General features: G+C 48.0%; 4 protein-coding genes across 7 annotated transcripts; all 4 read left to right on the plus strand.

Moving 5' to 3' along the window:
• The first annotated feature begins 547 nt into the window (after window positions 1-547).
• LOC117849679 (auxin transporter-like protein 2) lies at window positions 548-5,776 on the plus strand. Of its 2 annotated transcripts, none has more exons than XM_034731319.2 (7): window positions 548-1,210; window positions 1,311-1,496; window positions 1,919-2,031; window positions 2,120-2,303; window positions 2,408-2,563; window positions 4,021-4,486; window positions 5,086-5,776. In XM_034731319.2, the coding sequence occupies exons 1-7, from the start codon at window positions 1,016-1,018 to the stop codon at window positions 5,199-5,201; spliced, it is 1,416 nt and encodes a 471-aa protein (XP_034587210.1). In that variant the 5' UTR covers window positions 548-1,015; the 3' UTR covers window positions 5,202-5,776. The 2 variants fall into 2 exon arrangements, with proteins under 2 accessions (XP_034587210.1, XP_034587209.1); XM_034731318.2 differs by having other exon boundaries at window positions 2,466-2,563.
• A 940-nt stretch (window positions 5,777-6,716) lies between these two features.
• LOC117849680 (pleckstrin homology domain-containing protein 1) lies at window positions 6,717-7,556 on the plus strand. Its single transcript, XM_034731320.2, has one exon. It carries the CDS (start codon window positions 6,875-6,877, stop codon window positions 7,385-7,387), a length of 513 nt encoding a protein of 170 aa, XP_034587211.1. The 5' UTR covers window positions 6,717-6,874; the 3' UTR covers window positions 7,388-7,556.
• Window positions 7,557-10,674: 3,118 nt separating this feature from the next.
• LOC117847225 (uncharacterized) lies at window positions 10,675-13,338 on the plus strand. Its single transcript, XM_034728394.2, has 5 exons — window positions 10,675-11,251; window positions 11,348-11,411; window positions 11,505-11,665; window positions 11,754-12,137; window positions 12,672-13,338. Exons 1-5 carry the CDS (start codon window positions 11,024-11,026, stop codon window positions 12,915-12,917), a joined length of 1,083 nt encoding a protein of 360 aa, XP_034584285.1. The 5' UTR covers window positions 10,675-11,023; the 3' UTR covers window positions 12,918-13,338.
• Window positions 13,339-16,804: 3,466 nt separating this feature from the next.
• On the plus strand, window positions 16,805-26,803 carry LOC117848442 (arginyl-tRNA--protein transferase 2). 3 transcript variants are annotated; one of them, XM_034729850.2, is made up of 6 exons: window positions 16,805-17,041; window positions 17,782-17,820; window positions 23,874-24,024; window positions 24,152-25,303; window positions 25,800-26,115; window positions 26,495-26,803. In XM_034729850.2, the coding sequence occupies exons 1-6, from the start codon at window positions 16,915-16,917 to the stop codon at window positions 26,618-26,620; spliced, it is 1,911 nt and encodes a 636-aa protein (XP_034585741.1). In that variant the 5' UTR covers window positions 16,805-16,914; the 3' UTR covers window positions 26,621-26,803. The 3 variants fall into 3 exon arrangements, with proteins under 3 accessions (XP_034585741.1, XP_034585742.1, XP_034585743.1); XM_034729851.2 differs by lacking the exon at window positions 17,782-17,820; XM_034729852.2 differs by lacking the exons at window positions 16,805-17,041; window positions 17,782-17,820 and adding an exon at window positions 21,591-23,476.
• The last annotated feature ends 785 nt before the right edge of the window (window positions 26,804-27,588 follow it).

Genomic DNA, 27,588 nt, shown 5'->3' on the forward strand with positions numbered 1-27,588 from the left:
ATAGTCTAATTACAAAACTAATTGCACAGATAGAGTCTAATTCACGAGACGAATCTATTAAGCCTAATTAGTTCATGATTTGACAATGTGGTGCTACAGTAACCATTTGCTAATGATGGATTAATTAGACTTAATAGATTCGTCTCGCGAATTAGACTCCATCTGTGCAATTAGTTTTGTAATTAGCTTATATTTAGTCATTCTAATTAGCATCCGAATATCCGATATGACCCTGCTAAAGTTTAGCACCTCGTATCAAAGGCATGCTCACCCAACACAGAACCAGCGAACAAATCATAAATGGAGCCGTCCCGTCCAAGAGACATCGTCTGGCGAACGTTGGTGAAAAATTATGTGGCACCAGTAGCCAGTGAGCAAAGATGTGGCGGGCAGACTGGCTGGCAGCCCATAGACTCCACGGAGATTACTAGATTGCAGCCTTGCAGGTAAAAACGATGGAAGGGAGCGGCCAGCAAGGAAGCCAAAGGTTAGGCCGCGTGGGACAGGACCGAAAGAGACGGGTCTCCGGCGTTATAAAAGTGGCATGCGGCTCCCCCTCGCAAACCCCCCCAGCTCTCACGCCCAAATTCTCTGCGGCAGATCACCCGAAACGCACGCCGTACCGCCGCGTCGGCTCGGCCGCTCTGCTAGTTTTCCTGCTAGTAAAGCACAGAGAGACATCGGCGCTGCCAGCCGGGCCGGAGTAAATTCTGCGCGAGCTCTGCAGCTCCGGCGGCGCTGCTCCTTCCTCGCGGCGCCTGCCTGCCCGCGCCGCCTGAGCGAAGTTCGCGTCTTTTCCAACCCACGCCTCGACAGGACAGTAAATCCTGCGGCGCGTCGCGCAGCCGCACCCGCCGACGACCTCCCCCTATTTTTACTAGCCCCGCGTCATTCCAGTTTCCACCACCCGGCCTCTGCTCCTTCGGCCTCCTGCAGCAAAGCGTGCTCGCTTCGTGGTTTCGTGTTGACAGCGAGCGCGCCGGTTCGCCTGCGGCGGCGGCGGGGAGCAGGGAGGATGGTGCCGGGCGAGCTGGCGGAGGACGCCATCGTGGCGGACGCCGGGAACAGCAAGGACGGGGAGGTGCGCGCGATGGGCATCGGCGACGACGCCGAGCAGCAGCAGCAGCGCGACGGCGGGTTCGGCCTCAAGAGCCTCCTGTGGCACGGTGGCTCCGTCTGGGACGCCTGGTTCAGCTGCGCCTCCAACCAGGTACGTATTGCCAAAGATGTTCGTCGCGTTTGCATGGATCGATCGCGGCCGCGGCGCTTACAGAGGATGATCACCTCACCGGTGCGTTTTGTGATGGCAGGTGGCACAGGTGCTGCTGACGCTGCCCTACTCGTTCTCTCAGCTGGGCATGGTCTCCGGCGTGCTGCTGCAGGTCTTCTATGGCCTCATGGGCAGCTGGACGGCCTACCTCATCAGCGTCCTCTACGTCGAGTACCGCGCCCGCAAGGAGAAGGAAGGCGTCAGCTTCAAGAACCACGTCATCCAGGTCGGTCGGTCGGTCGCCGCCCCCTCCTCCATTCTCGCACTCGCACCTCCGCAACCGTTTCCAGTTTCGTTTCCTCGCCGGCTTCCCCGGCGCACGGTTTCTGCGCAGCACTCATGCTGCTTTTCTTCGGCTGGGGGGGCATGGGAATTGGATCCGCTGGCCGTGGTCGGTCACGCCGTGCGATCGATGTGCTTTGGAATTTCGGGGAGTGAGTCATGACTCATGAGTAGTGTTGCTTGCCCAGCGGAAAGGCGCTTTGCTAGCTGTGTGCCTGCCGAGTGCCGACCTCGCCAGCCATTTCTCTCCTGAACTGAACGCTAAGCAAAACGACAACGCCATCGGCATGCACCTGTTTACTTGCACCAGTACACGCATCAAACTGAATGTATAAAACTGATTTCTTTTTCCTGGCCGTTGACCAGTGGTTCGAGGTCCTGGACGGGCTCCTGGGCCCGTACTGGAAGGCCGCCGGGCTCGCGTTCAACTGCACGTTCCTGCTCTTCGGCTCGGTCATCCAGCTGATCGCCTGCGCAAGGTCAGTCAGACTCCTCCTGTTAACTGGCACTTCTAGCACATGTTCTGTCTCTGATGGATGAACTGAACTTGAACTCAATGGCACGCAGCAACATCTACTACATCAACGACCGGCTGGACAAGCGGACGTGGACGTACATCTTCGGCGCCTGCTGCGCCACCAGCGTCTTCATCCCCTCCTTCCACAACTACCGCGTCTGGTCCTTCCTCGGCCTCGGCATGACCACCTACACCGCCTGGTACCTCACCATCGCCGCCGCCGTCCACGGCAAGGTGAGCCCACCGCCCCCCCCCCCCCCCCCCCCCCCCCCCCCCCCGCCGGTCGCCGCCGCCCATTCATTCATTGCGCCAATCATTCCCTGGATCCGGTTTGCCAGCACGGTCGCGATGAGCTAACAACAGTGACCGTCCTGCGCATGTCGGCGCGCCGCGCAGATCGACGGCGTCACACACTCGGGCCCGAACAAGCTCGTGCTCTACTTCACCGGCGCCACCAACATCCTCTACACTTTCGGCGGCCATGCGGTCACTGTGTGAGTACTCAAAGGAACTCTGTAATTCTGTTTGCAGCAACCATATAACCATGGTGCCAATGATTTTTGTGAATGGTCAATGACAAGTGGGCCCAAAATCCATCCCAGAACTTTTGGAGAATTCTCATCTATGGACCAGTGCTTGTTGTTACCTGACATTTCGCCACTTACAGGCAGCTTTTGCCTAGTGCTGGGATAATCAGTAGTAGTAGAAAACAACATGTTTGTAGATAAGTCAAAACCGATCCCAAGTAGTAGAAAATGATCCATAATGGTGAAAGCAGCTTTGTTATCCTCTAACCATTGGCCAGACAGAAATGCAGCATAGCCACTAAGCTCTAGTGATCGACCCCTACAGTCCCCCTGCAACTAAAGGGTCTATGCTAGGCATCCACTATGCACTTCAATATTCCCAGTGAACAATCCTTTATTCGCCGTAGCCTCATTACGTGCGCTTAGTATAACACCTGCCATGATGATCTTTGCTGAAATGATTACAGCAAATTTTGACGGGTAGTCGGCGTTTACGTGCTTTTGATCACACGCTCGCTCGCCCGGTTGTTAGGGAGACCTTTATCTTAAAAATCCAGCTGCTTTTTCTCTCTAGTGATGAAAAACAAAGTTCTTTCCAGAGGTTGGGCGATGTGGACTGGTTTCAATTCAGATAGTGCCAAGTTCACATCAAGTGAACCAATTCCGTCCTACTGCCCCCGTGCGGGGGTGATAAGATCTACATCGGATTGTAACAATACAGTACCCCTCATCATTTCACGATTCTGATCTATCCTTTATGGGTGATAACCTTTGGTTAGTGGAGAGGAAGTCTCAAAGGCGTGACAATTTGATCCCAACCTTAGAAGGTGAATGCCTACCTGTCTGCCAATCTTACAGTGCCCCTGAAGACCTGGCTGAAAAACAATTCCAGACCATAATCTCTGTTGCTTTCAGAGTGATACGACAGTTTCCATTAGTGTAATAGTATGATAGCATCACTTGTCAACGTTAGGTGTTTAGTTTACTCGATATTTGCTTCATTTGGCCGTATTTGTCGGGCCCCCACTGCTAATCTGACTGGAGGAGCGCTCGTATCTGGCTCAATGATGCTGTTACAGTTGTTGAGATTCTTCATGTCCCAATCTTTCAAAATATACTGACTAGGAGAAGCACTACCTTTTTCCCAACTTGATGGCTTATCGTTCAATCAACGTAGTTCATAAATTATTTGCACGCATGTGTGGAAAAGGGCGTCTAGTACGACGTTAATTCCAAGTACTGATTCTCATCACTTTATATGTTACCAGATCATTTTTCTGATATCTTTGTATGATGAATCAAGTACATGCTGCTTTCAGAAAGCTGTTTTTTATTTCCACTGAGCATGTTGCTTTCTGATACTGAATTCTTACTGATTCATGTAAGAATTTCTTTTGAAATGTGTGGTTTGATTTTGGGCGCAGCGAGATCATGCACGCGATGTGGAAGCCTCGGAAGTTCAAGTACATCTACCTGCTTGCGACGCTGTACGTGTTCACGCTGACGCTGCCGTGCGCGGCGGCCATGTACTGGGCGTTCGGCGACCAGCTGCTGACGCACTCGAACGCCTTCTCGCTGCTGCCGAGGACGGGGTGGCGCGACGCGGCGGTGATCCTGATGCTGATCCACCAGTTCATCACGTTCGGGTTCGCGTGCACCCCGCTCTACTTCGTGTGGGAGAAGGTGGTGGGCATGCACGAGACCCGCAGCGTGTGCCTCCGCGCGCTGGTCCGCCTCCCCATCGTCGTCCCCATCTGGTTCCTCGCCATCATCTTCCCCTTCTTCGGGCCCATCAACTCCGCCGTCGGCGCGCTCCTCGTCAGCTTCACCGTCTACGTCATCCCCGCCCTCGCCCACATGCTCACGTATCGCTCGGCGTCCGCCAGATTGGTAAGCATGCTCCCGGCTCAGTTCGTTCATACACACGCTGGTCCCCTGATGCCGCTACTGTCAAAGACATGCCGCTAGATGATGCTGCGGCGTGCGCGCCATGCTGTCACTAGAAGAAAAGAGAGATCTGTGCACGCATTACGCTAGTGCCACACGCACAGCCGCACAGGGGCGCTGACGCCCGTTGCCGGCCCGGTGCGCCCGCCTGAGCTCGACAGGCACATGTCTCGCGCACCGGACGGCGACGGCGCGGCCACAATGCCACGCGGGCTGACGCTGGTCGATCGGGTGCGTCCTCCCGATCGACCGGCCGGGACCGCCACCGGAACGCACTGGGATGGCCGGATGGACGGTGGGGCGTTGCTGTCCCTGCTTTCCTAGGCCTCGCGGCGGCTGGGCACCTTATCCCGCGACGCCGAAAGGAGCGAGCCACCGCATCAGCGCAGTGCGGTGGCACAGTCGCACAACACGAAACCTCACACATCCTACAGCGCCACGCCTCGCCGCGCTGCGCCGTACCGATCTGCTGGCACATTGCTCGCCACGTTGTTTTCGCCGGCCGCCGGGCCGCTAACTCTTTCCGGGTTCTTTTTCTGCAGAACGCCGCGGAGAAGCCGCCGTCGTTCCTGCCGAGCTGGTCGGGGATGTTCGTGGTGAACGCGTTCGTGGTGGCGTGGGTGCTGGTGGTCGGCTTCGGGCTCGGCGGCTGGGCTAGCGTCACCAACTTCGTCAAGCAGATCGACACGTTCGGGCTCTTCGCCAGGTGCTACCAGTGCCCGCCGAAGCCGCACGCCGGGTCGCCGCTGCCGGCGCCGCCGCACCACTAAGGAGCGGGGCGAGGCGAGTGCCAACTGCCAAGGGCTTTGTCGTGCCGACGGGTCCCAAAAAACAGAGAGACCTCCTCGGTGCGAGAGGAGCCTTTGGATCTGCTGGTTCCCGGGCGCCTTGCTGTACACAAACCGTCCTAGAGTGACTACAAACAAATAGTGGAGCAGCTTGAGTTCATTGACTAGGGAATAGGGATACCGTGCTGGACTTTGCGTTCTGTCGCGTGGATTTGATTTGATGCATCGGTTGGTGTGGCTTTTTTCTGTGTTTGGGTTGTTGCACATGGTTTGGTCTGTAGGCTGTTCGGTCTCCCGCTACATGGCACCTGGTACAAGAATGCCATGTACAGTGTGGTCGCCCCTCAATTTCGGTTCAGCACCGACAGAAAGATCTTGATCCTAGTTCAGCGTCACTGTAACGGATGATGGGCCACAGCCCAAAACATATTTCACATTGCCTGAACATTGTGCCAAAAGTATGGCCCATTTTGTTGGGCATATCCTAATCCTAACCACTTTGGTTACCTGACTGAACCGCTGAACGGCAAAACGGGTTCGGTTCGGATGTTTACGGACGGTCGAAGACGTGCGCAAAGCGCTGGGATTGTCGGCCGTCAGATTTTAACTTTGTCCTCATCTGTTAAAACCGCGGAAAGGGTAACGCTAATTTGGAGTTGTTTGGCAACACTCCACCTTTCAGAAATCAGCTTCACTCCACTAGCTCCACACTTTTGCAGCTCCACTCTACCAACTTTAGAAAAATATGGAGCTGTTGAACGTGTTTGGCAGATTGTTGTGCTCCAGCTCCAGGAATATGAGTTTTTGGTGGGAATGTTCTATTTTACTCTTGGTGGTTGGATCGGTTGACTTGTTAGCATGTGTTTTGACCTGATGCAGCGCCTAGCCCACGAGCCGCACACACTAGCATGCCGCCCAGACCGGCAGGGGTCAGAACGGGCGCGCCGCCCAAACCGACGGGGGCCTCCCTCGTCGCGCCGCCTAGACCGGCACCTCCGTCCCCGTCCATCTCGCCGGAAGAGCGTCGGCGACAGATCGGCGGCAGTCTCGGCGCAAGGTAGGACGACAGGAAAAAATGAGTAGCGGATGGGTCTTGGTAGTTTTTTTCTTTTGACTGGAATCGAAGGGGTACTGTGTAACCGATGACATGGTGAGTAAATAACTACGAACTTCACGACGAGGTCTGTAAATAAGGTTTTTGGAGCACCCCTTAAAGTACTCCACAAAAATGTGGATCTACTCCCTGCTCCACGTTTTTTATGGAGCCGGAATTGCTAGATCCGAACACGTTTGGATGCGATTTTTTTGAGTTAGTGGAGTGAAGTAATTTTCGCTGATGTGAAGTGATCAGATGCCCTTGCCTGCCGCTTCCCGATCCGATCACATCACGCGCTCCCTTCCACGGCGGTATCCAGAGCGGAACAAGAACAACTGCTCCGTTCCCCCACGGCCCCACGTCCCCACCCACCTTGAGTCGCCGCCCCCGTCGCAACTCGCAAACCCCCCACCGGCGCATCCGATCCCCAAATCCCCGGCGGCGACGATGGCGGCCAGCCTGTGGCGGGCCGTGATGGACAGCGTCAGCGGATCCTCCTCCTCCTCCTCCCCCACGGCGCCCGACGCGGCGTCCGGCGGCGTCGAGTTCTGGCACGGGGCCGAGCGCGTGGGGTGGCTGAACAAGCAGGGGGAGTACATCAAGACGTGGCGGCGGCGGTGGTTCGTGCTCAAGCAGGGGCGGCTCTTCTGGTTCAAGGACCCCGCCGTGACGCGGGCCTCCGTGCCCCGCGGCGTCATCCCCGTCGCCTCCTGCCTCACAGTCAAGGGCGCCGAGGACGTGCTCAACCGCCAGTTCGCCTTCGAGCTCTCCACCCCCGCCGAAACCATGTACTTCATCGCCGACTCGGAGAAGGAGAAGGAGGAGTGGATCAACTCCATCGGCCGCTCCATCGTCCAGCACTCCAGCTCCATCGCCGACGCCGAGGTCGTCGACTACGACAGCCGCCCCAAGGCCACGACGCAGCCCAAGGACAGCGAAGAGAGCGAGCCGGCAGCGTAACATCCACGGTGACCCCTGTGACTCTCTCTCCATATGGCTCTTAATTGTAATATATGTACTTCCAGGTGATTGGGAGCTTGTGGCGACGTTCCTTTGTTTCCTCACTCTTGATTATATGTAAATTAACTATCAATGACTCGTGTCTGGTAATAATTGGTATTTTCGTGTATAGCTTGTTCTTTCAATACCTTACTACGAATTGATCTTGATACAACGTAATTTACCAAGCAGTTGTTGCTTGTATAGTTTTTTTGCAGTAGTGGCGTTTGGAATTATTGGCTTCAATTTCAGAAATTACAACAGGTTTTAATCATCCATTCCTCTGTTGCTTTTGTTGAGTTTGGATTGTTCGATTGAAATACATCTATATCAGTCACAGAAGATTGTTCCATAAATCCCTCTACATTTTTGTGTACATATTATAACTAGAGTCTTCCTGTAATGAAGTACCACCTAGCTGTCCAGCTCGAAGTTTTTGTCCTAGAAATAGAAACATTCATGTATGCAGGATTATGTTTGTCAACAATGAAGTAAAAGAACCCTATATATTTAGATGTCTAGAGCAACTCCAGCAATAGCCTTCATACCAAAGCCTCTAAAGATCAAATGGGGTTCTCTCTATTTGTTTAAGGGCCACAAAAATGTCTCCAACTCCAGCAATAGCCCCCATGGATAGAGGGCTCCCTAGGGACTCCCCAGGAATGGAGGGTGGACGGGTAATTTGGAGGCCTCTCCAAAATGGGGAGTCAAGTAGAGGGCCTGCTGGAGTGCCTTTTTTTGCTTGGCCCTCTAAACTTGGAATAGGGGGCTGTTTAGAGGGTCTGCTGGAGTTGCTTTATGTGATCTGAAGTGGAAGTTTTGTGTCTGTGTATTGGAGTATGGAATGCTGAAGAGCCAACATGTGCTGTGTTTTTTAGTTGTGTACTCATGAAAATTATGCTTCATTAGTTACTACATAAGGAGGATGGATTCTCCAGTCTTAATCAACCATGCTTAAATGCCACCTGGTGCTAATATTGTAGTGATGCCTGCTATCTCATTATATGGATCTAGGTTGTAGTAAATGCACCTAAAATGATGGTGACTTTTTGATCTCTTTTGTTTCCTGTAAGTCTTCTGATTATATGTATATTGGTTACTGCTGTCTTGGAATTTCGCTTTTGTTAGGAATGGCTATTAGCTTGTTTCTTTTATAATCGTCAGCCTTTCAACAGCATAATTTTCTAACTAGTTGATATTAGGCTAGTTTGCTCATTTTCTGCAGTTTCACTGTCGATATTGTTTGCTCAAAATTTCAGAAGACAACAATTTTTAACCATCAAACCATGATTTGCATCCTCCAGCCCTCACCCCCACCCAAAAAACAGGGTATTTCTTAAAGTTTGGTTTAAATGCATTTGATTTTGAGTCCCTCATGATTGTGACTGAATTTTCATCTGCTTGTTGTGTATTATTCCCTCCATCCCAAATTACTATTCGTTTTGACTTTTCTAGATACATATCAAAAGTTTTGTATCTAGAAAAGACAAAACGAATAGTAATTTGGGACGGAGGGAGTATGACATAACTAAGCTCTTCTCCTAATGGCATAGCTTCCTTGTAATGTTCTTCTCCAAGTAACCTGTTAACATTTATGAAATCGAGAATAACTCCAATGGGAGTAGAATATTGATGTATGTGCAATGATACGTTTGTTAGTGAGCAAGTCAAACAACCATATATAAATGCTTGATGCTGTGATCTGAATTTCTATAGCAATGGGTGTGAACCTGTGAGTTATCTCTTTGATCTTAAAATGTAAACTGGGATACCAGGATTGCTTTGTTGTTCCATGCATGCAGTTACTGTAGCTCGTGCTGATCTTTTCAATATTTTCTTTCTCGAGATGGCACCTGAAATCTCGAGTATAGTTCAGTAGTTGAGCCTTAAAGTCTTCAGAGTTCAGACTGCTATTAGCCTATTACTACAATAGGTGGTGTTAGGTAGTACTATCAGGTTATTTTTTATGTTCACTTCATGTTGATCTAGTTGAGTTCATGTACTTCTAGAATTTTAAGTATGTGCTCAGATATCTAGCTCTCTAATGGCGTTTACAGTGACAAAGCTAATTTTGCATTTTATGTTCTGTAGGAAGAATTTTTATCTTCCATTAATCCTAGGTTCAAGTCAAATCCCTTTACATATGTTGGCACTTGGCAGAATGCCAGATTGGCATGTTGTTCGCTTTGTAATCCAAATACCTCTTGGTTCGTTCAGTGAAAAGGGAAAGACCGCTATTGATACAGTTTAATAACTGTCTGATTTTTTGCGAAGTAAAAGGAAGTACTCGGGTGCTGGATGTTTCATAAGAAGCCTGGTACCTTTGAACACAGTTGGTGGGCCCCTAATTTAATTGAAATCGACTTTGAGTTAAACAATGAAATACTTATGCCACTAGAGTTCAAATGAAAAATCAATCTGACCTATAGCTTTATTTCTTGAAGAACGATCTCCTGCTTGTCCAGTAAATCCCTCAACATGAACAGCTGAATCTTCGTAAAACAACGCGTGTACGGTGCTTGATGATCGGCTATGGCATGTTTTTTGTTCGTACTTTCATCCCATGTCCCCCGATCGGCTTTGTTCTCCACAACCACCGTTTCCCGATCGCATGTTTTGGATCAAAAGTTTGCGGGAGCATCAAGCCATTCAGGCCTTAGTTGAGGTCGAACAGTGCAGTCTTTATATCTGCTTACAGCTTACGTGACGTTGCTAGGATCGTACCTTCTTCAACTTCGCCAATTTTCTCCTCGGTTGCTTAGCCTGCTCGTATTCTACCCTGTAGCCCTGTTAGTGCATGACGTCTACAACCACAAGCTACTGCTGCTGCATGAGTGCATGCTGTGAACTGTGATGCTGAGAATATCCAGTTGTTCGTTCTGACATTGGCGATGTCACTGCTCCTATGGGCTACAGCTCATTCAGTACGTGCGCTCGCGGCGTGTAACGTGCGTGCAACACGGCAGTGGGCCTTTGGGCCGAAGCTCCAAGTCCAAGCACGGCAGGCCTACCTACCGTGCGGAAAACGCCAAAACCCACGAGAACACAGCTGAGCGAGTCCAGCTCCAGTCGACTAGTCGAGCTGTGCGCCTGTGCTGGCGTCGCGGGAATGCGGGATCCGTGGTGCGGGGGGCGACGTAACGGTAGGAGCGGAGCAGAGCTCTCTCCCGAGTCGTCACGGAAACCGAAACGCCCTCCTGCCCACGCGCGCGAGAGATCCAACGACAGACGACTGACGAGGACGAGGAATTGGCCGGGAGCCCTCCTCCCCCACCCCGCGAACGTCTCCCCGTTGGACTGTGCCGCACGCGCGCTTGTCCTCTTCTCCCTCGTCGGCTCGTCGCCATCTCCCTCTCCTCACCGCAAAACCAAACGCCCCCACGGGCACCCCGTGCCGCGCCGTGCCCCACCTCTGAACGCCACCCAAAACCCCCACGGGACCGAGCCACCGGCGGGCACGGCATCGCAGCACGGGCGCGGCCAAGAGGCAAGAGTCCTGCCCTCTGCCAACGTGCCTGTCACATACTCACATCCAGTGCGCGCGGCCGCGGGGTTTTAGGCAGTGGGAGGAGCGGAAAAACGACGGGATCGCCAGCCATGGAATCCGCGACGGCGGCCGTCCGCGGCCCTGGCGCGTCGCTCGCGCGGGCCGCGCTCGTCTGCCCGGGGCGCGCGCGGGGGCGGGGGCCGCGGCGCGTCGTGGGGGGCGGCCTCGCCGCGCCAGCGCCCGGCCCCCGGCGGAGGGCGCTCGTCGCCGTGGCCTCGCTCCAGGAGCCGCTCCCGTCGCGCGCGCAGGAGGGTCCGGTCGTGGTGGCGCCGCCGCAGGTGAGTGAGTCCCGCCAGACCGCCGCAATCGTGCGCACGCGCGATCTTTTCGGCGCACTGTGACGCGCTGATATTCTAGGGAACTTCTTGGTGCAGGCTGATGAGGAGGAGGTCCATGGGAATGGCGCTGCTGCGGTTGAAACCTCGTCTCCACCAGCTGGTAACTTCGTGATGGCCTGAAATGGCTTAATCTGTTTGATCGCCATGGATCCTTCGTTTATTAGTGTTTTTTTTTCCGTTCCTTTTTCCCCAGTCTCTGGTAAGACGGTGCGTGTCAGATTTGTGCTGGAGAAGCAGTGCGCGGTCGACCAGAGCGTCTACCTCGTCGGCGACGACCCGGCGCTCGGCCTTTGGGATCCGGCGAACGCGATTCCTCTGGAGTGCGCGGAAAGCCACGGCTGGATCTTAGAGAAAGTGAGCCTCGGTTTATGCCCACTATTTGGTGTTTTCCTTTCTTCGTAAGTGATAACGTCACCTTTTCTATTTGTCCTGTTTTGACCAGGATTTACCGGCCAACAAGCTGATTGAGTTCAAGTTCTTGCTGCGAGATTCCTCGGGAAAGTTGCACTGGCAGAATGGACCTAATAGGATCTTTCAGACAGGTGAAGCCGCAAACACTTTGGTCGTCTATGAAGATTGGTGTGATGTGAAGAATCAGAGAATAGCAGAAGAGGAGGTAGTCGCATCTGTTGTGATGGAGGAAGCGGTTGTTTCAGATGACAGTGAAAGCAGACAGGATACTGTTATAGAAGATGAGTTGCAAATGGATGATAACCAGGAGGTCAAAGAAGATGAACCCGCTGTTGACGAGGAGGAAGAGAAGTCAGCCGTTAATGTATCTGTTCAAGTGGATACGCTGAAGATAAACGAAGGCCAACCACATGAGGTACTTGTTTAATAAAGTTCATCAGCACCTTCCTCGCACAGTTTGTTTACTAATTGAACTACCAGAGGCTTTTATATATGTTTCTTTCTGCACTGCTGTCTAAAGTCATTCAGTGTATGCCCTATGCATTCTATCTGAAATGCGGCCAGTGGCCTCTTTTGATTATTCTTGTTGAGAGATAATAGGTCGATTAATTTCCAGAGAGTGGTGGTTTAGTTTGCAAGTGACCGGATTATAGAAGGAAGAATTAACAACTCTACTAGTAGAGTTTTCGAGTTCCTATTATCAGAAACACTTTTAAAGCGTAATAGGAACTGAATTTATCTACTGTTAGATATTGGATTATTCATTTAATTTGGAGGAAGGGGTGTGAAGTGCACAATTCAGGGGTTTCCTAGAAAAAATGTCCTTCAGAATTTATTTTGAGATGCATATTACTATTGTCATCTCTCATCCAATTTAAGGCTATTTCTCAGTTGATACGTTCCTACAATTACCCTGCGCATATAACGATTCCTTATTTTTCTTGGTCAGTCAATGCTGCAGAAAGAACTGGAAATTATAGACGAACTTCATGAAACAGTAGACATGGAGGACGTGAGTGCTTTGTGTGCTGATGAGAGTTCTGCTGAAAAAACTGAAGAAGATAATATCTTGCCTGAGCATGGTGTTCCAGTCGAGAATGGGTTGGCCAGTGCTTATGAACATGATTTGCTTTGGGGTTGGAAGGTCGTGCAGCAGCTGCTGATGAAGCTGGGCATCAGAATGGATACTACATGAAGGAAGCATAATCCAGTGCTATCTACCTATGCGCGTGCTGCAGTTTGGATGAAACGGTGTTGCTTTCAAAGATCGTCTGTTTTCACCCCCAGAGGCTGGCGACTGCCTTTATTTCAGGACCATAACCGTGAAGTCTAGCACTCTGGCAGCTGTCAGTATTGTATGTGTATATTCCTTTTCCAGAAATGCTGTTGCTTAGCAGAAACCAGTTACCAATAATCGGCCCGTCAGTTTTAGTGTTTTGCTGTCGTTGGTGGTCGAAACTTATCCTATTTCATATCGCCTGAAGTCTTGAAGATGTACGCTGGTCCGCAGAAGCGCAGATGTTGTCTGCGCGTTGTATATACCTGTGGTGAGAGATGTCTTTGAGAAAAGTGGACAAGACTCATTCTATGATAAGATGTCATTTCTCCTTTGATTCTTTGAATGCAGTACCACGATACCATCTCAGGGTGTTTCGGCCTTTCGGATATTGGCAATTTGGCACAGCTATAAACGTACTTTTGACTTTTGACAAGTGCAATATATGTTAACATTTGTTAATCTTATTATAGTAAAATAAGGTAATATTGTTTCTTACATACCGAATCCGTGACTTTTTTTTTTCTGTGCGAAATATCGAACCCACGATCATGATCACTACTCAACGAGTACGTATTGGCGTATTTGCGCGCTCAGGGGTAGCTGCTTTCCTTGAATTTTTTTATTTTTTATTTTAGTATTTTGCAAAAATATATATCCTAATAAAAAAATTATAAATTTATACCTATACTGCCTTTGAAATGAATATAGACAAATAAAACGGCGGAAGGTGCACTGTAGCAACCTTACCGCCAGTTGAACCGGCGGAATTTACTTTCTTGAGGCAGCATACTTTCAAAAAATTATAACTAATTCATATGAATTCGGATGGAGATAAACTTTCTATAAAAATTTTAGACCTCGATGAGATCTACGATAGTTCAAATATTTTTCATTTGGAGCCAACTTGGTGCTCCAATAATTGATAAAATTTTCAGATCTAAAATTGAATTTTAGATCTAAAACTTGCGTAGATTATTTGAGCACCAAGATAGCTCCAAATGAAAAGAGTTTTAACTACAAAGTTATATATCCCGTAGATATCTACAATTTTCATATAAAATTTATCTCCATACAAATTTATAGAAAATTAGTTATGATTTTTTGAATGTGTGCTGCCAAGTTTCAGATCTAAAATTTGAATTTTAGATCTGAAACTTGTGTCGATTAGTTAAGTACCAAGATGGCTCTAAATAAAAAAAGTTTGAACTATAAAGTTGTAGATCTCGTAGAGATATACAATTTTTATATAAAATTTATCTCCATGTAAATTTATATGAATTAGTTATGATTTTTTTAAAAATGTGCTGCCCAGGGAGTAAAGTCCGCCGGTTCAATTGATGGTAAGGTTGCTATATTTCACGTTCCGGCATTTCAATTGGCTATAGCCGTTTTAAACGGTAGATATGGATTTGCCATTTTTTTATTAGGACATATATTTTTGCAAAATATAAAAATAAAAAATTCCGCTTTCCTTTACCAATCGCCGAGATAGACAGCCCGGGACTGGCTTGGGCCTCGAAGGGATTGGGTGATTAGGGAGAAGCTTGGTGGATTGGGCCAGATTAGCTTGGATTGGACCGACCTTCTAAGCTTCTTCCATTTTTTAACTCTCTTTTATTTTAAGCACGGTTCTTGCTTTCCGCGGACGGTACTGCCGTGTCGGTCACTGAAAACTTTAACGCGCTTGTCTTCTCCAAATAGAGAACGAAAACATGAGGAAAAGGAGAGGGAGAAACTTTGGGGTTTCTTCTGCTCAACACTAAAATTAAAGTGTACAAATCGTGTAAGACTACCGATTTCTCTTAACTTCTAGATGCAATAGTTAGCACATCTTCAAGACTTCAACAGTCTTATAATAGCTCTCTCAATCCTACAAATTTCTATTATTGCATTAAGAGTGCTTCAACAGTCTCCTATCCTAATATTTTCTGTGGAAGCACCCACCCTCTCACGGACACAAGGGAGAACTACCCGCACCCGCATATCGTTAGGTGTGAGATTATTAAGAGATGAGAAGCTATTCCCACACCATCTTATTGAAAGATTGCTGGAGATTACATAGATGTGAGATCATACTACCGAGAAGACTTCTTTCAAAATGGGACGGCAGTGGTGAAGCTAGACATTCAATTATAAGGGAAGTGGCGGAAGATGGTCGGCGCATAAGAGATGGTGACACTATCAATTTTAGGTTTAGAGTAGAATGACAACAGAAGCGTAAGGATAGAGGAATCTTGATGGGGTAGAGCAAAAGTTAGTGTCAGCGGCACAATATGGAATTATCTAGATGAAGAGGCATGTTGCTGGCCTAAAGTGAGACCTTTTTCTTTTCTCTCTCCTTTTTAGAAAAAAATAATACAGATATGATGCATATATAACCACATGCAGCTACCCATATAAACATACGCACATAGCTTACCCTATGAGCATCTCCGAAAACTGAATAGACATATCATGAGATTGAAAAAATTATTAAAAACTTTTTGCTATTAACAGGCATGTCTGCAAGCATCCATGTTGAATCATATACTTGAATCTCAGCATAGTGCAATCTATTTCGCTGTTGTAATATGACAATGGGGAGTCACAACTAAAGTTTTCAACGAATACGGGTGCACGACTTGAGGATGGCGATGATTTTATACCATGGCGGCGGCTGCTTTGTTGGCAATAGCCATTTCGTCAACCAACGAGGTTGACGAATGGTGTTTTTATCTTTGGTGTATGGTCTTGGGCAAGATGGCTTAGTTTGTTTTTTAGTCAGCCCGCAGTAGTGTGGAGTCGTGAAACTTTGCTTCAGTTGAGTTGCAATCGGTACAGTTGTTAGCGTGGTTGCCGCTGCTCACCTTATTGGGTTTTTGTTGCTATACTATACCCCGTCTTAGTTTCTTCTTTTCAATATAATCTTAGTTTCTTTTTTTTTCAATATGATCAATGGTTCTCTTGCCTTTAAAACAAAGTTTATTAAATAAGTTAGGTTTCTTCGTGTATAACCTGTGAACATAAGTTCAAATCTTCAATCCCGCACATGTGGACTGTGCACTCATCTACGACAATTGTTCTTCCGTGTAGTATACACGCGCATCAACAAGGATTCTTTGATGATTTTGTCAATCTCAAGATCTATCAACAAATGTTTCATCTACTGTACAATATTAATTCAATAGGTGTGGATGTACTTGTGAGGTATATGAAAGTTCATGTCTAATTGTATTTCAAGAAAAATGTTTCCAAAGAACTGGCTCAATACAACATAATACCACAATAAGATTGTCTACGTATATAGAACCTTTACCACAAACATATACTATACCCAGTTAAAACTATAAGTTTTTTCTTACGGTTACAAAATAATGATCTCAACTCAGTAAGAGGGTGTTTGATACTAGTTGCTAAACATTAGCAGTGTCATATCGGATGTTCGGATGCTAATTAGGAGGATTAAACATGAGCTAATTATAAAACTAACTGCAGAATCCTGTGCTAATTTGCGAGATTAATCTATTAAGCCTAATTAATCCATCATTAACAATGGTTACTGTAGCACCACATTGTCAAATCATGGACCAAGTCTCGCGAATTAGACTCCATCTGTACAATTAGTTTTGTAATTAGCTTATATTTAATACTTCTAATTAACATCTAAATATTCGATGTGACAGGTGCTAAACTTTAACAGGAGTATCCAAACGGGGTCTAAGTTAAACCATTGGTGTCAAACTAAAACAATTTAAAGACTTGTGATCTGTAAAGGAGGACTACAAGAGAGTATCCTATTGTACATCTAGCCCCATCCAGATCCAGGGACCCAGCGGGGTGATTCGCTCAAGTGCCCGACCACATCGCCGAGCCCCCTAAACCCAAAGCCGTCCTCCTTGCTCCGGCGCGACGACGAGTCACCCGCCGCCGCGCGATGGCCGACGGCGCTAGCAGCAGCGGCGGTGCGCGGGACGGGGGCGAGTCGGTGGTGATTGACTACGGCCGGCGCCGCACGACCTGCGGCTACTGCCGATCCTCCGGGCCCACGAGCATCTCCCACGGTATGATCCCCCGTCCCCGAGTGATTCGCTCTGTTTCGATCTGGGTCAGACCATGACGCCTGGTTGCTAGTGGAATCGCCCGTCTGCCCTAGTATATCTTCGAATCGCCCGGTGATTCTAGTATCTCGAGTTGACGAGTCACGGGTAGGATGTATGACCCCAGATCACCACGATAATTTGTGAATTTCTGTGTAAATGTTCCTGTAAGGGGCACTGCAGAAGCACGATGGCTTCGTAGTTGGATAGCCGTTGTTTCAGCTTATGCTCGTCAGGAAATGGCTTGTGCTTGTCAATTGAGGGGCATAACCTATGAATCTGTTGACGCTGGTTACTTTTTTGTTAACTCATATGTACCATTGATTGTAATTCTCTGAGTGCTTCGACGTTTCGTTGTTGCACTCAGCCTGTATACTCGCAACAAGCCAGCAACCATTTGGTTTTGCCCCACTGAAATGAAATAGAAAATAGGCCATTGTTAACTCTTCACAAGAAGGATCAATATGGAACATGTCACATATGTTATTTGTGGTGTTACACAGTACATGTAACTTTATGTAATTAATCAATTTTACAAAGTAAGATGTAGCAGGCAGGAATTGCTCTGACCTTTACATTCAATGTTTCATCATTCTTCTCCTTATGTCACCTTTTTCCTTCTTGTTATATCTATCATCTGCTTGCCTGTAGAAGGCTTTGTCAAATCATTTACTGTGCTGCTTTCTATCCTATTAATCTTGCAGGTATGTGGGCTAATAGTCTGAAAGCTGATGATTATCAAGGTACAGAAATTTCCTTTTCATATGTGTAGAGAGTTGGGCAATCACACACCACACCCTAGGAGGGAGGGGTGACCTTTCATATATAGTTGTACAAGGGGGAGCCGAGTAGGCTTCAGCTACAGGAAGTCGGATAGGCTGCTGTTACAGGAATTTATTTCTAATACCCGCCCGCAGTCACAGGGGGAGCTTGGCGGACACCAAGACTGGACCTAAATTTAGTAAACAATTGTACAGGAAGACCCTTAGTCATGATATCAGCATACTGATGCGAGGAAGGAACATGAAGAACACGAACTTCTCCCAATGCGACCTTCTTGCGGACAAAGTGGATGTCAATCTCAATGTGCTTCGTTCGTCGATGATGAACAGGATTGGCTGTCATATAGACAACACTAACATTGTCACAATAGACGAGCGTAGCCTTGGAGAGGGGAACATGAAGCTTGTGTAGAAGCTGCCGCATCCAACAACACTCTGCCACAGTATGTGCAACAACCCTCTACTCAGCCTTAGCACTAGAGCGAGAGACCGTAGTTTGCCGCTTCGAAGACCAGGAGACTAGAGTGTCACCAAGATAGACACAATAGCCTGAAGTAGAACGCCGCGAATCAGGACAACCAGCCCAGTCTGCATCAGAATATGCTATGAGAGTGTCCACGGGTCCAGTGTCAATGTGAAGACCAGAGGACAGCGTGCCCTTGACATAGCGTAGGATGCGCTTGACAAGTGCAAGATGAGGTTCGCGAGGAGCATGCATAAAGAAGCAGACTTGCTGAACAACATAGGCGAGATCAGGTCGAGTCATAGTGAGATATTGCAGAGCGCCATCTGTGGCGGAAAGCTTGGACTTACTATCCACTGGTGTCGATGTAGAGTGGCACTCACTTATACTAGCGCGCCGGAGAAGATCCAAGGGATACTATTGTTGGGACAGAAACAGTCCATCAGAGGAGCGTGTGATCGAAATCCCTAGGAAGTGATGAAGAACCCCAAGGTCTGTCATAGCAAACTCTGTGTGAAGCCGACCAATAATATCTTGAAGGAAGGTTGACGACAAAGTGGTGAGAACAATGTCATCGACGTACAACAAGAGGTAGGCAATGCTGGCGCCATCCTTGTAGACGAATAAGGAGGTGTCGGAAGCCGAAGAAACAAAGCCCAATTGTCGTATATAGGTGGCAAACCGCTGGTACCAAGCACGTGGAGCCTGCTCCAGATCGTAGAGACTTCTGCAGGAGACAGACATGATCAGGATGAACTGGATCCACGAAACCTTGAGGCTGCTAGCAGTACACTGTCTCATCAAGATGACCATGAAGAAAGGCATTCTTCACATCTAGCTGATGAATCGGCCACTCACAAGAGGCTGCAATACTCAGAACGGTCCGAATGGTTCCTAGTTTGACCACCGGGCTGAAGGTCTCGTCGTAGTCAACACCATGCTACTGTGAAAAACCTCGAACAACCCAACGGGCCTTGTGACGAGCAAGAGAGCCATCGGAGTGGAATTTATGCTTGTAAATCCACTTCCCAATCACAACATTCGCACCAGGGTCGAGGGACGAGGTGCCAAGTGTCATTATCAACAAGAGCCTTGAACTCATCAGCCATAGCAGCTTGCCAACTGGGATCGGCAAGAGCACTGCGATAGTTGGACGGGACTGGAGAAGCAACCGAAAGCTGAGCTGACAAGCTGTAGTTGACGGGCTTGATAGTACCAGTGTGCAGCCGCGTCATAGGGTAAGGGGGAGGCTGAGGCGGCTGCAGCTCAGGCGCAGGAGGCGGTTGCAGATCAGCCGCAGGAGCTGGTGCCTTGAGACGCCGGCTGTAGACATGGCCACGGAAGCAACCCGGGGGTGGTGCTTCCGGCAGCTGAACACGGGCAGTGGTCGAAGCACCACCCACTGGTGAAGCACCGGGGGATCCTGATGGGGGCACGAGACCACGCCCACCCGAATTGGAAGAAGCCGACGGCCCTGGCGGGGGTTCAAAATCGCTCCCCCGGGGTGCCGTGAAGGGTGGTACAGCCTCGTCGACAATGGGAGGCGACGGAGCAGCCGACACGGAAGTTGATGGAGCTGCAGGGTTAGTAGGATAGTAGCAATAATCTGAGTCATCATCTAAGAGGAAATCGAAGGAGCTGTCGTGAATAGGAGACTCGCGAGCGAAAGGGAAGGTGAACTCATCAAAAACGACATGGTGTGATATGATGATGCGGCGAGTGGCGAGATCATGATAGCGATAGCCTTTATGGGAGGATGGAATCCCAAAAACACACAAGCGGTAGACCGAGGTGCCAGCTTATGAGAAGTGGCCTGGAGATTTGGGTAGCAAAGACCCAAAAACTCGAAGGTGCTCATAGGAAGGCGGAGTGCGGTGCAAGCGTGTGTAGGGAACCTCATGGCCAATGGAGGATGAAGGACGGCAGTTGAGCAAGTATGTGGGTATGGAAAGGGCTTCAACCTAATAGGATGGCGTCATGGAAGCATGAATGAGGAGCGTGCGCACAGAGTCATTAATGGTGCGAAGCATACGCTCAGCCTTGCCATTTTGTGGGGATGTGTAAGGGCAAGAGAGACGAAAAACAATGCCACAAAATGCTAAAAAAGTGATTGTGGCATTATGAACAAATTCTTTACCATTATCAGTTTGAAAGCATTTAGTGGAAAGGCCGAACTGAGTATGAGTGTATGCAACATAATTAACCATGTGCTCATGAACATCAGATTTGCACTTAAGGGTAAAAGTCCAGCAAAAGTGCGAGTAATCATCAACTATGACCAAGTAATAACCGTAGCCCGAAATACTAGTGACAAGTGACGTCCAAACATCATAGTGAACAATTTCAAAGGGAGAAACTGTTTTGGAGGAGGAAGGACTAAACGGTAGCCGTGTGTGTTTGCCTAGCTGGCAAGAATGGCAAAGCGAGCGAGCTACTTTATTACAAGAAATAGACTGATTATTCTTGAGACGAACTAAAGCAGCAGGGTTGGGATGGCCAAGACGTTGGTGCCACAGAGAGGATGAAGCAGCGATGAGGGCGTGTGCAGTTGAGGGAGTGACGGCAGATATTGTGTAGAGATTGCCGTCACTATTGCAACGAAGAATCACGCGTCCCATCCTGAGATCCTTAACAGAAAAACCAAAGGCATCAAACTCAATGGAACACTCATTGTTTCGTGTGAATTGACGAACAGAAATCAAGTTTTGAATTAGCGAGGGGACAACAAGGACGTTGTTAAGTCGGAATGTGGAGGTGGTGGTATGCAAGGTGGAATTTCCTCGAGATGATCGGAATGTGTACCGTTACCTACTATAATGGAAGAATGAGAGGCAGGGGAGCGAGAGAGGAGTATACCATCCGAGGCGTGCATGTGGGTGGAAGCACCGGTGTCCAGGACCCAGGGGTTGGAGCCCTGGATCGACATCTCCTGCAGGGTGGCGATCAGCCTAGCCTGATCCCATGACCGGGTCGGTTGCGACGCATGAGTGGGGGGGGGGGGGGGGGAGGCGGCCCACCTAGGGACCAAACGTGGCGTGGGCCTACGACGCTAAGCCAAGGAGGCCCAGGCCACTGCGTCAGCCTTGGCCGCTGCGCCAGCTCTAGCCGCTCGAGAGGCCGCCAGCTTGGCCACCCTACTGCGCGGCCCAGGGATTGAAGCAAATCCATAGGCCGGTGGGAGAGGGCGCACGCGGCTACTGCTGGCCGCCCCCGCCACCGTCGCCGGTCCGCTTGCCGTTGCCCTTCTTGCGCCGTGGCTGGGAGCCTGACGGTGCGGATGGAGCGGCAATTGGAGCCGCAGCCAAGGGAAGGCGTGGAGGCGACAAGGGCAGTGGATGCTGCGACCTTGGCCTCATTTGCCAGACGCAACTCCTTCAGGGCGAGTTGATCGAGCGCTGCGGCGAAGGTGATGTTCGGCGTGGTGGCGATGAAGTCCCCAGTGGTGCTGTAGCGGGGCTTGACGACGCTAAGGGCAGTGGCAGCTTGCTTCATCTTCTTGCCGTAGTCTTAAACGGACAGATCGCCCTGAGTCATGGAGTGGAACTCGTGACTTAGGAAGATGGCGCGGGGAGCTTGGTTCGCCTGAAAGTGAGCTTCGATGGCTACCCATAGCTGGCGCGCCGTCTGTTCGTCTTCCATGGTGAAGTCAAGGACGGATTCGGAGACAGAGCCATATAGCCAGCTGCGTACGCAGCAGTTTGCTTGATGCCAAGCAGCATCGAGGGGATTGGGAGGAGCAGTCCCGTCGATGTGCCGCAGGAGGCCGAACTTGCCGCACATGGCCTTGAAGGAGCTCCACTTGACGTAGTTGGACGAACGGAGGTCCAACGTCATGGGGACCTGGGATTTGACGACGATGGTGGCATAGGGGCTCACGTCTGCCATGGAATCAGCAGTTGCTGGAGAGAAGGCGCTGGTTATGGTGGACATAAACAGAGAGAAACTGGTGAGGGAAGAAGGGACAGCGCTGGTGGTGGTGGTGCGCCTGGTGGAGAAGGGGAGAGGAGAGGGTGGCTGGCGCAGCGGAGGAGAGGACACACGACCGGCCTAGAGGAGGACCCGGACTCGTGATACCATGTAGAGGGTTGGGCAATCACACACCACACCCTAGGAGGGAGGGGTGACCTTTCATATATAGTTGTACAAGGGGGAGCCGTGTAGGCTTTAGTTACAGGAAGCCGGATAGGCTGCTGTTACAGGAATTTATTTCTAATAATATGCTACTTGGAACCAGACTCTTTTTTATCCTGCTAAAAAAGTGAGACACTGCATGGATATGGATATTGGAGACGAGCTGCTTGTTCATTTTTGTACACATGGGTTAAGGCTATAAAGCCTAAGACCATAAAAAATTCCTAAATGCTTCCCATACTCAAAAACTGATTTAGCAAACTAGCAAATGGCCAAATAATACTCATGCAATTGCTAAAAATTGATCTATCAATTAGTTAGCTGAAGTATGTAGAAATTAAATGGTGATATCTTTATGCAGTTGTGCCCTTGCATTGTATGGCGTGAAACGGTGAGCTTGACCAAAAAACTTGTGGAACTCAAAGTAATAGTGAGATACCTGTCATTGTCATGGTTTCCCGAATGAAATCGTAATGTGTCTGAGCAATTTGTGTCTGTTGGAGTATGCTACAGAATTTAGTTAGTTATTATAGGAAATTTGTACTAGTCCTGATAGTATTTTTCTGTTATGGCTTAGAAATACAGCAATCAGTTTCAACTAACTTATATCTAAACCTGGAGAAAGATAGGTGCTTCACTGAGCGTTTCAGTTTTGTTAGCTGCTGGGATGGTCAGTTCCTCAGCTTGGATTTTGGAACCTTGAATAAGTTCACCAAAGAAAACTCAATGAATTTCATTGTAGCTTGATTATACAGATTTTTAATTTCAATTTGGGGACTTTAGAGCTTTCCACAAGCCAAGGACTAAATTTTCCTTAAATTGTTTTTTCCCCTTCTGGTACCACTTTATCCAAGTTGCCCAGATATTATAGTTGAATTTTGTATTGCTTCGGCTGTGCATCTGCACAGATGAAGTGCTGTTATTCTGTTGCTATTTGCTTGTTACGTTGTGCCGTACAGGATCGAAAAGTGCCACAGCTTGCAACACAATGTTCATCCAGTGGAAGGAATCTGCATTTTATCGGTACATTGTAATGGTGCACAGCACAATCCTGGGTTCACTTTAGATTATCTGGTCATGTACTGGAAAAGACAAATGTAACCAAACCATAACGCATGAAGCAATAGCTTGGTATTTGAATCGGATTGATTATGCAGCAATTTTGAACAGCGAAAAAATCACATCCATGAAATAAGATTATTTAGAACAAGAACGCATGCGCTGCTGAAATGTGAATTAAAGTATAGAATTTATATAAAGGAGAGTGAGAACGAGGTGGAATGATCTGTGTTAGTGAAGTAATACAATTTACTACTTCAAGTTCTTCCACACAGTATTCACTATCCCTTTGTCTCAGATAAATAATAAAAGCACTTTTGATGGCATATCTGACTTATGACTGTAATTGCCATTTTCGCAGCTCTCCTTGACCGTGGATGGAGGAGATCAGGTTGTTTTCTCTACAAACCTGAGATGGAACGAACATGCTGTCCCTCGTATACGATACGCTTGAAGGCAAATGATTTCATTTGTTCCAAAGAGCATGGTCGTGTACTTAAAAAGATGCAAAGGTACTTTAGTTTGTTTTGTCTATTCCTTGGTTTTTGCATAGACCCCATTAAGCTCATAATATTTATTTTCTAGTTACTTCGCTCCTAAAATTTTCCTGTGTCCTGTCATCTTTGCATCCATGCACAGGTTCCTTGATGGTGAACTTGATCCACAGGTTGGAATTCCACAATGTAAGGCAAGCCCTACAAAACGCACGCTCAGTGAACCTTTGAATTCACCTACCTCAAAAGTATCCAAGGTATCAACAAATGAGTTTCAAGCAGCCACATGCCCAAATTTCTTGAAAGAAGATGAGTTCATCCGTTGTTTGTCAAGTAAAATCAATGAGGCAATCGATACATGCTTCCAAGGAGGGATACTAGGTTCTACGGTTCAACTCCCAAAAGCTGTTGTGAAGACTGTTAAACCTCAGGTCAAAAAGAAAGTAGGAGAAGCAGCGCAAGAGCATAAAGTAGGAGGAGTGATAGATTTGGTGTATACATGCAATATAAGTTTCCAGATAGTGGCTGCAGTTCGACGTGCATTGCCTAAAGAAAACGGTGCTAATCAAACTGAAGTACTAGCAGATCTTTCTCCAAATTCTGTTGCAGAAAAGCTGGCCATGACAACGGAACGTCTTGGAGGATTATCTGGTTTTGAAGTAAAGGCTTGTAATGGGCATCTTAATTTCTATTCTGCCACCAATCCAGCAATGCAGAACCATACCGGTGTTGTACCTGCTCAAGCTTCAGACGACTCTAGTAGGTCAAAGCAGAGCTCTGTGAACAAAATTTCTGCAAAACAACCTCAAAAAAGGAAAAGCCTGGAGATTAGGATGAGCACATCTCATTTTGATCCTGAGGAGTTTGCTTTGTACCGAAAGTATCAGACAAAGGTGCATAAGGAGAAGACAGTTACGGAAGGCTCGTACAAGAGGTTTCTAGTAGATACACCAATCATATTTGTCCCCCCAAAGAGTGGTGATGATACAGTTCCACCATGTGGGTTTGGGTCTTTTCATCAGCAGTACAGGCTTGATGGAAAACTTGTGGCTGTTGGTGTAGTTGATATCCTTCCTAAATGTTTGTCAAGCAAGTACTTATTCTGGGATCCTGACCTTGCTTTCCTATCTCTTGGAAAGTATACGGCTCTGAAGGAAATAGATTGGGTCAAGACAGCACAGGAACAGTGTCCCAGCCTTCAGTACTACTATCTTGGTTACTATATACATTCTTGCAATAAGATGAGATACAAAGCTGCTTATCGACCATCAGAGCTTCTGTGTCCAGTCCGTTACGAGTAATTCTTTTTCTTCACTGCTACTTAGATTTTGCAATGCATATCCTTGTTTAATTTGAATGTAACAGTAGTCAAACTTCACATATTGAACTTAAAGGAGGCACACTAAGTTACGTGCTGGTATGCTTACATAATATTGTCGAAAAATGGATAGGATTAGGATGTGTCTCCTTTTAGTAAGAGGGTACTGTGCATCGATCAAGAGTATTAGTAATTTGCAGGAGAATGCTGTTATCACTGCCTTCAGAGAATTGGTTACTGAAATGTTGAAAGCATACGTTAGCATTTCACCTGTTTAAAAGTTTGCCTGAAGCTTAACTACCGAAACTATTGGCTAGCTATTTTTATGTTTCCATTCCCAACTATTCAAGTCGCAGGCTTTCACACATAACTTGACACTTTTTTAACCTCTAAATTTCATGCTTAAATGTTCAAGGACTTATTGATGTCTGCAATTTTTTCATTCTTGCTCTAACATCTAATCCACAACATGCAGGTGGGTTCGCTATGATTTAGCCAAGCCTCTAATGGACAAGAGTCAATATTCCATTCTATCTGATTATGCTACAATGCAAGATGAAACCCCCCAGCCTCAGATCTGTGGCCCTTCAGATGACTCTTCAGCAAAAGTTGACCATCACGAATCTCCCAGCGATGAGGATGATGAAGATTTCAACGACTATGAATCAGAAATGATGGTTGATGAAGAGTTAGTTGATTCAGAGAAAGCGGATACAACTGAGAGTGATTCCAGCATAAAGGACATTGAAAATATCACCCTGGACCTCAATGGTTCTAAAGTTAAATATAAGGTACATACACAAAATCTGACCTCAAATATGAAAGATGAAAATGGTCCTAGGCGCACTGCGCACAGAAATGGGGGCATATTGGCAGCAGGCACTGATTTTGCATTTGTAGTCTTCATCAGGAAATTAGCCAGGTTTTTTCACCATTTAATCATCCATTCTTATGCAAGTCTATTCTAAATTCTAAAGTACATCTATAATAAGCAGTATCTCCTTTTACCTACCAAATTTACCAATTGTCTGTGTTACACAATGACTAAAATCGTACAATCCATTCCTATGAAGTTATAACTGTTTGCGCTCTGTTTTCATTCTGAGATGGCTTTGCTCTAGTTTTGATATCTCTACCATGAGTTTTGTTAATTCTCTGCCTTCCTTTCAGGACCTTCAGCAAGTGTTTGGGCCAATCGAGAGGGTACACCTCAATGCGCTAGACGGGCAACTGAGCAGATACGCCAAAGTTGTTGGGAAGGAGCTATCTGATCGAATGGTGTATTGCCTCTCTTGATATGCAGCCGTGCCCGAGAGGCTCCGTGAGCTATGAAAGGTGACCGTGAGAGAGTCGTACTCGATCATTCAGAAAGAAAAGTCCAACTCGGTACTGTTGCAGTGTTGCTTATGCCCACCGGCTATTTCTTGTAAAAGATGCGAAGAGCTCACAGTCGATGCTGCCATGACACATTGTCTGGTCGATTCTGTGTACGTAGAAGTATTGTCATTCAGGCCTTCTTTTCTGATCGGCACGGTCTATCGACAGCCGAAGAGGAAAGTGGCGATTCGATTCGAGATGCCCTCAGCCTGAATGGGCTAGAAAGTGGCGACATCGGTAAGCAAAGTTGCAGGGGGGATTGGGCTTTTCTGTCGTGGATCTGTGTAGCGTTTGTTGCAGCGGCCGCTCGTGACTCCTCGTCTTTCGCTCGCTGCATCAACCTGCGCCGGGGGCCGGGGCACCGCAGTGGCGTGCCGTCGTCGTCTGCGCGGCGCGGCCATGCAGTGGCGCAGAGCCGCAGAGGCAGCCTCGATCCACCGCCGCTTTGCGCCAGTAGATAGAAGCTCGTGCCCTCTACCAGTGTGCCGTGGCAGCTGGCACGGCCGCTCGCAGCCCGGGGCCGGCACCTGTCGTGTACCGGAACGTGCCCGGTTGGTGGCCGGTTTGCCGTATTTGCGCAACCTACAACTGCGACACGACACGAGCAAAGAGCCTAGCAGAAGCAGGTGGAAGATGAAGCATGCAAGCAGCTGGATGATTTCGGAGCTGTTTGGTTTTTCGTTGGCTTATTTTTAGCACGTGTCACATCGAATGTTTAGATACTAATTAGGAGTATTAAATGTAGACTATTTACAAAACCCATTAGATAAGTGGAGGTTAAACGACGAGACGAATCTATTAAGCCTAATTAATCCATTATTAGCAAATATTTAGTGAGTTTTATAAATAGTCTACGTTTAATACTTTTAATTAGTATCTAAACATCG

Source organism: Setaria viridis, chromosome 3, assembly GCF_005286985.2.
Source record: "Setaria viridis chromosome 3, Setaria_viridis_v4.0, whole genome shotgun sequence".
NCBI lineage: Eukaryota > Viridiplantae > Streptophyta > Magnoliopsida > Poales > Poaceae > Setaria > Setaria viridis.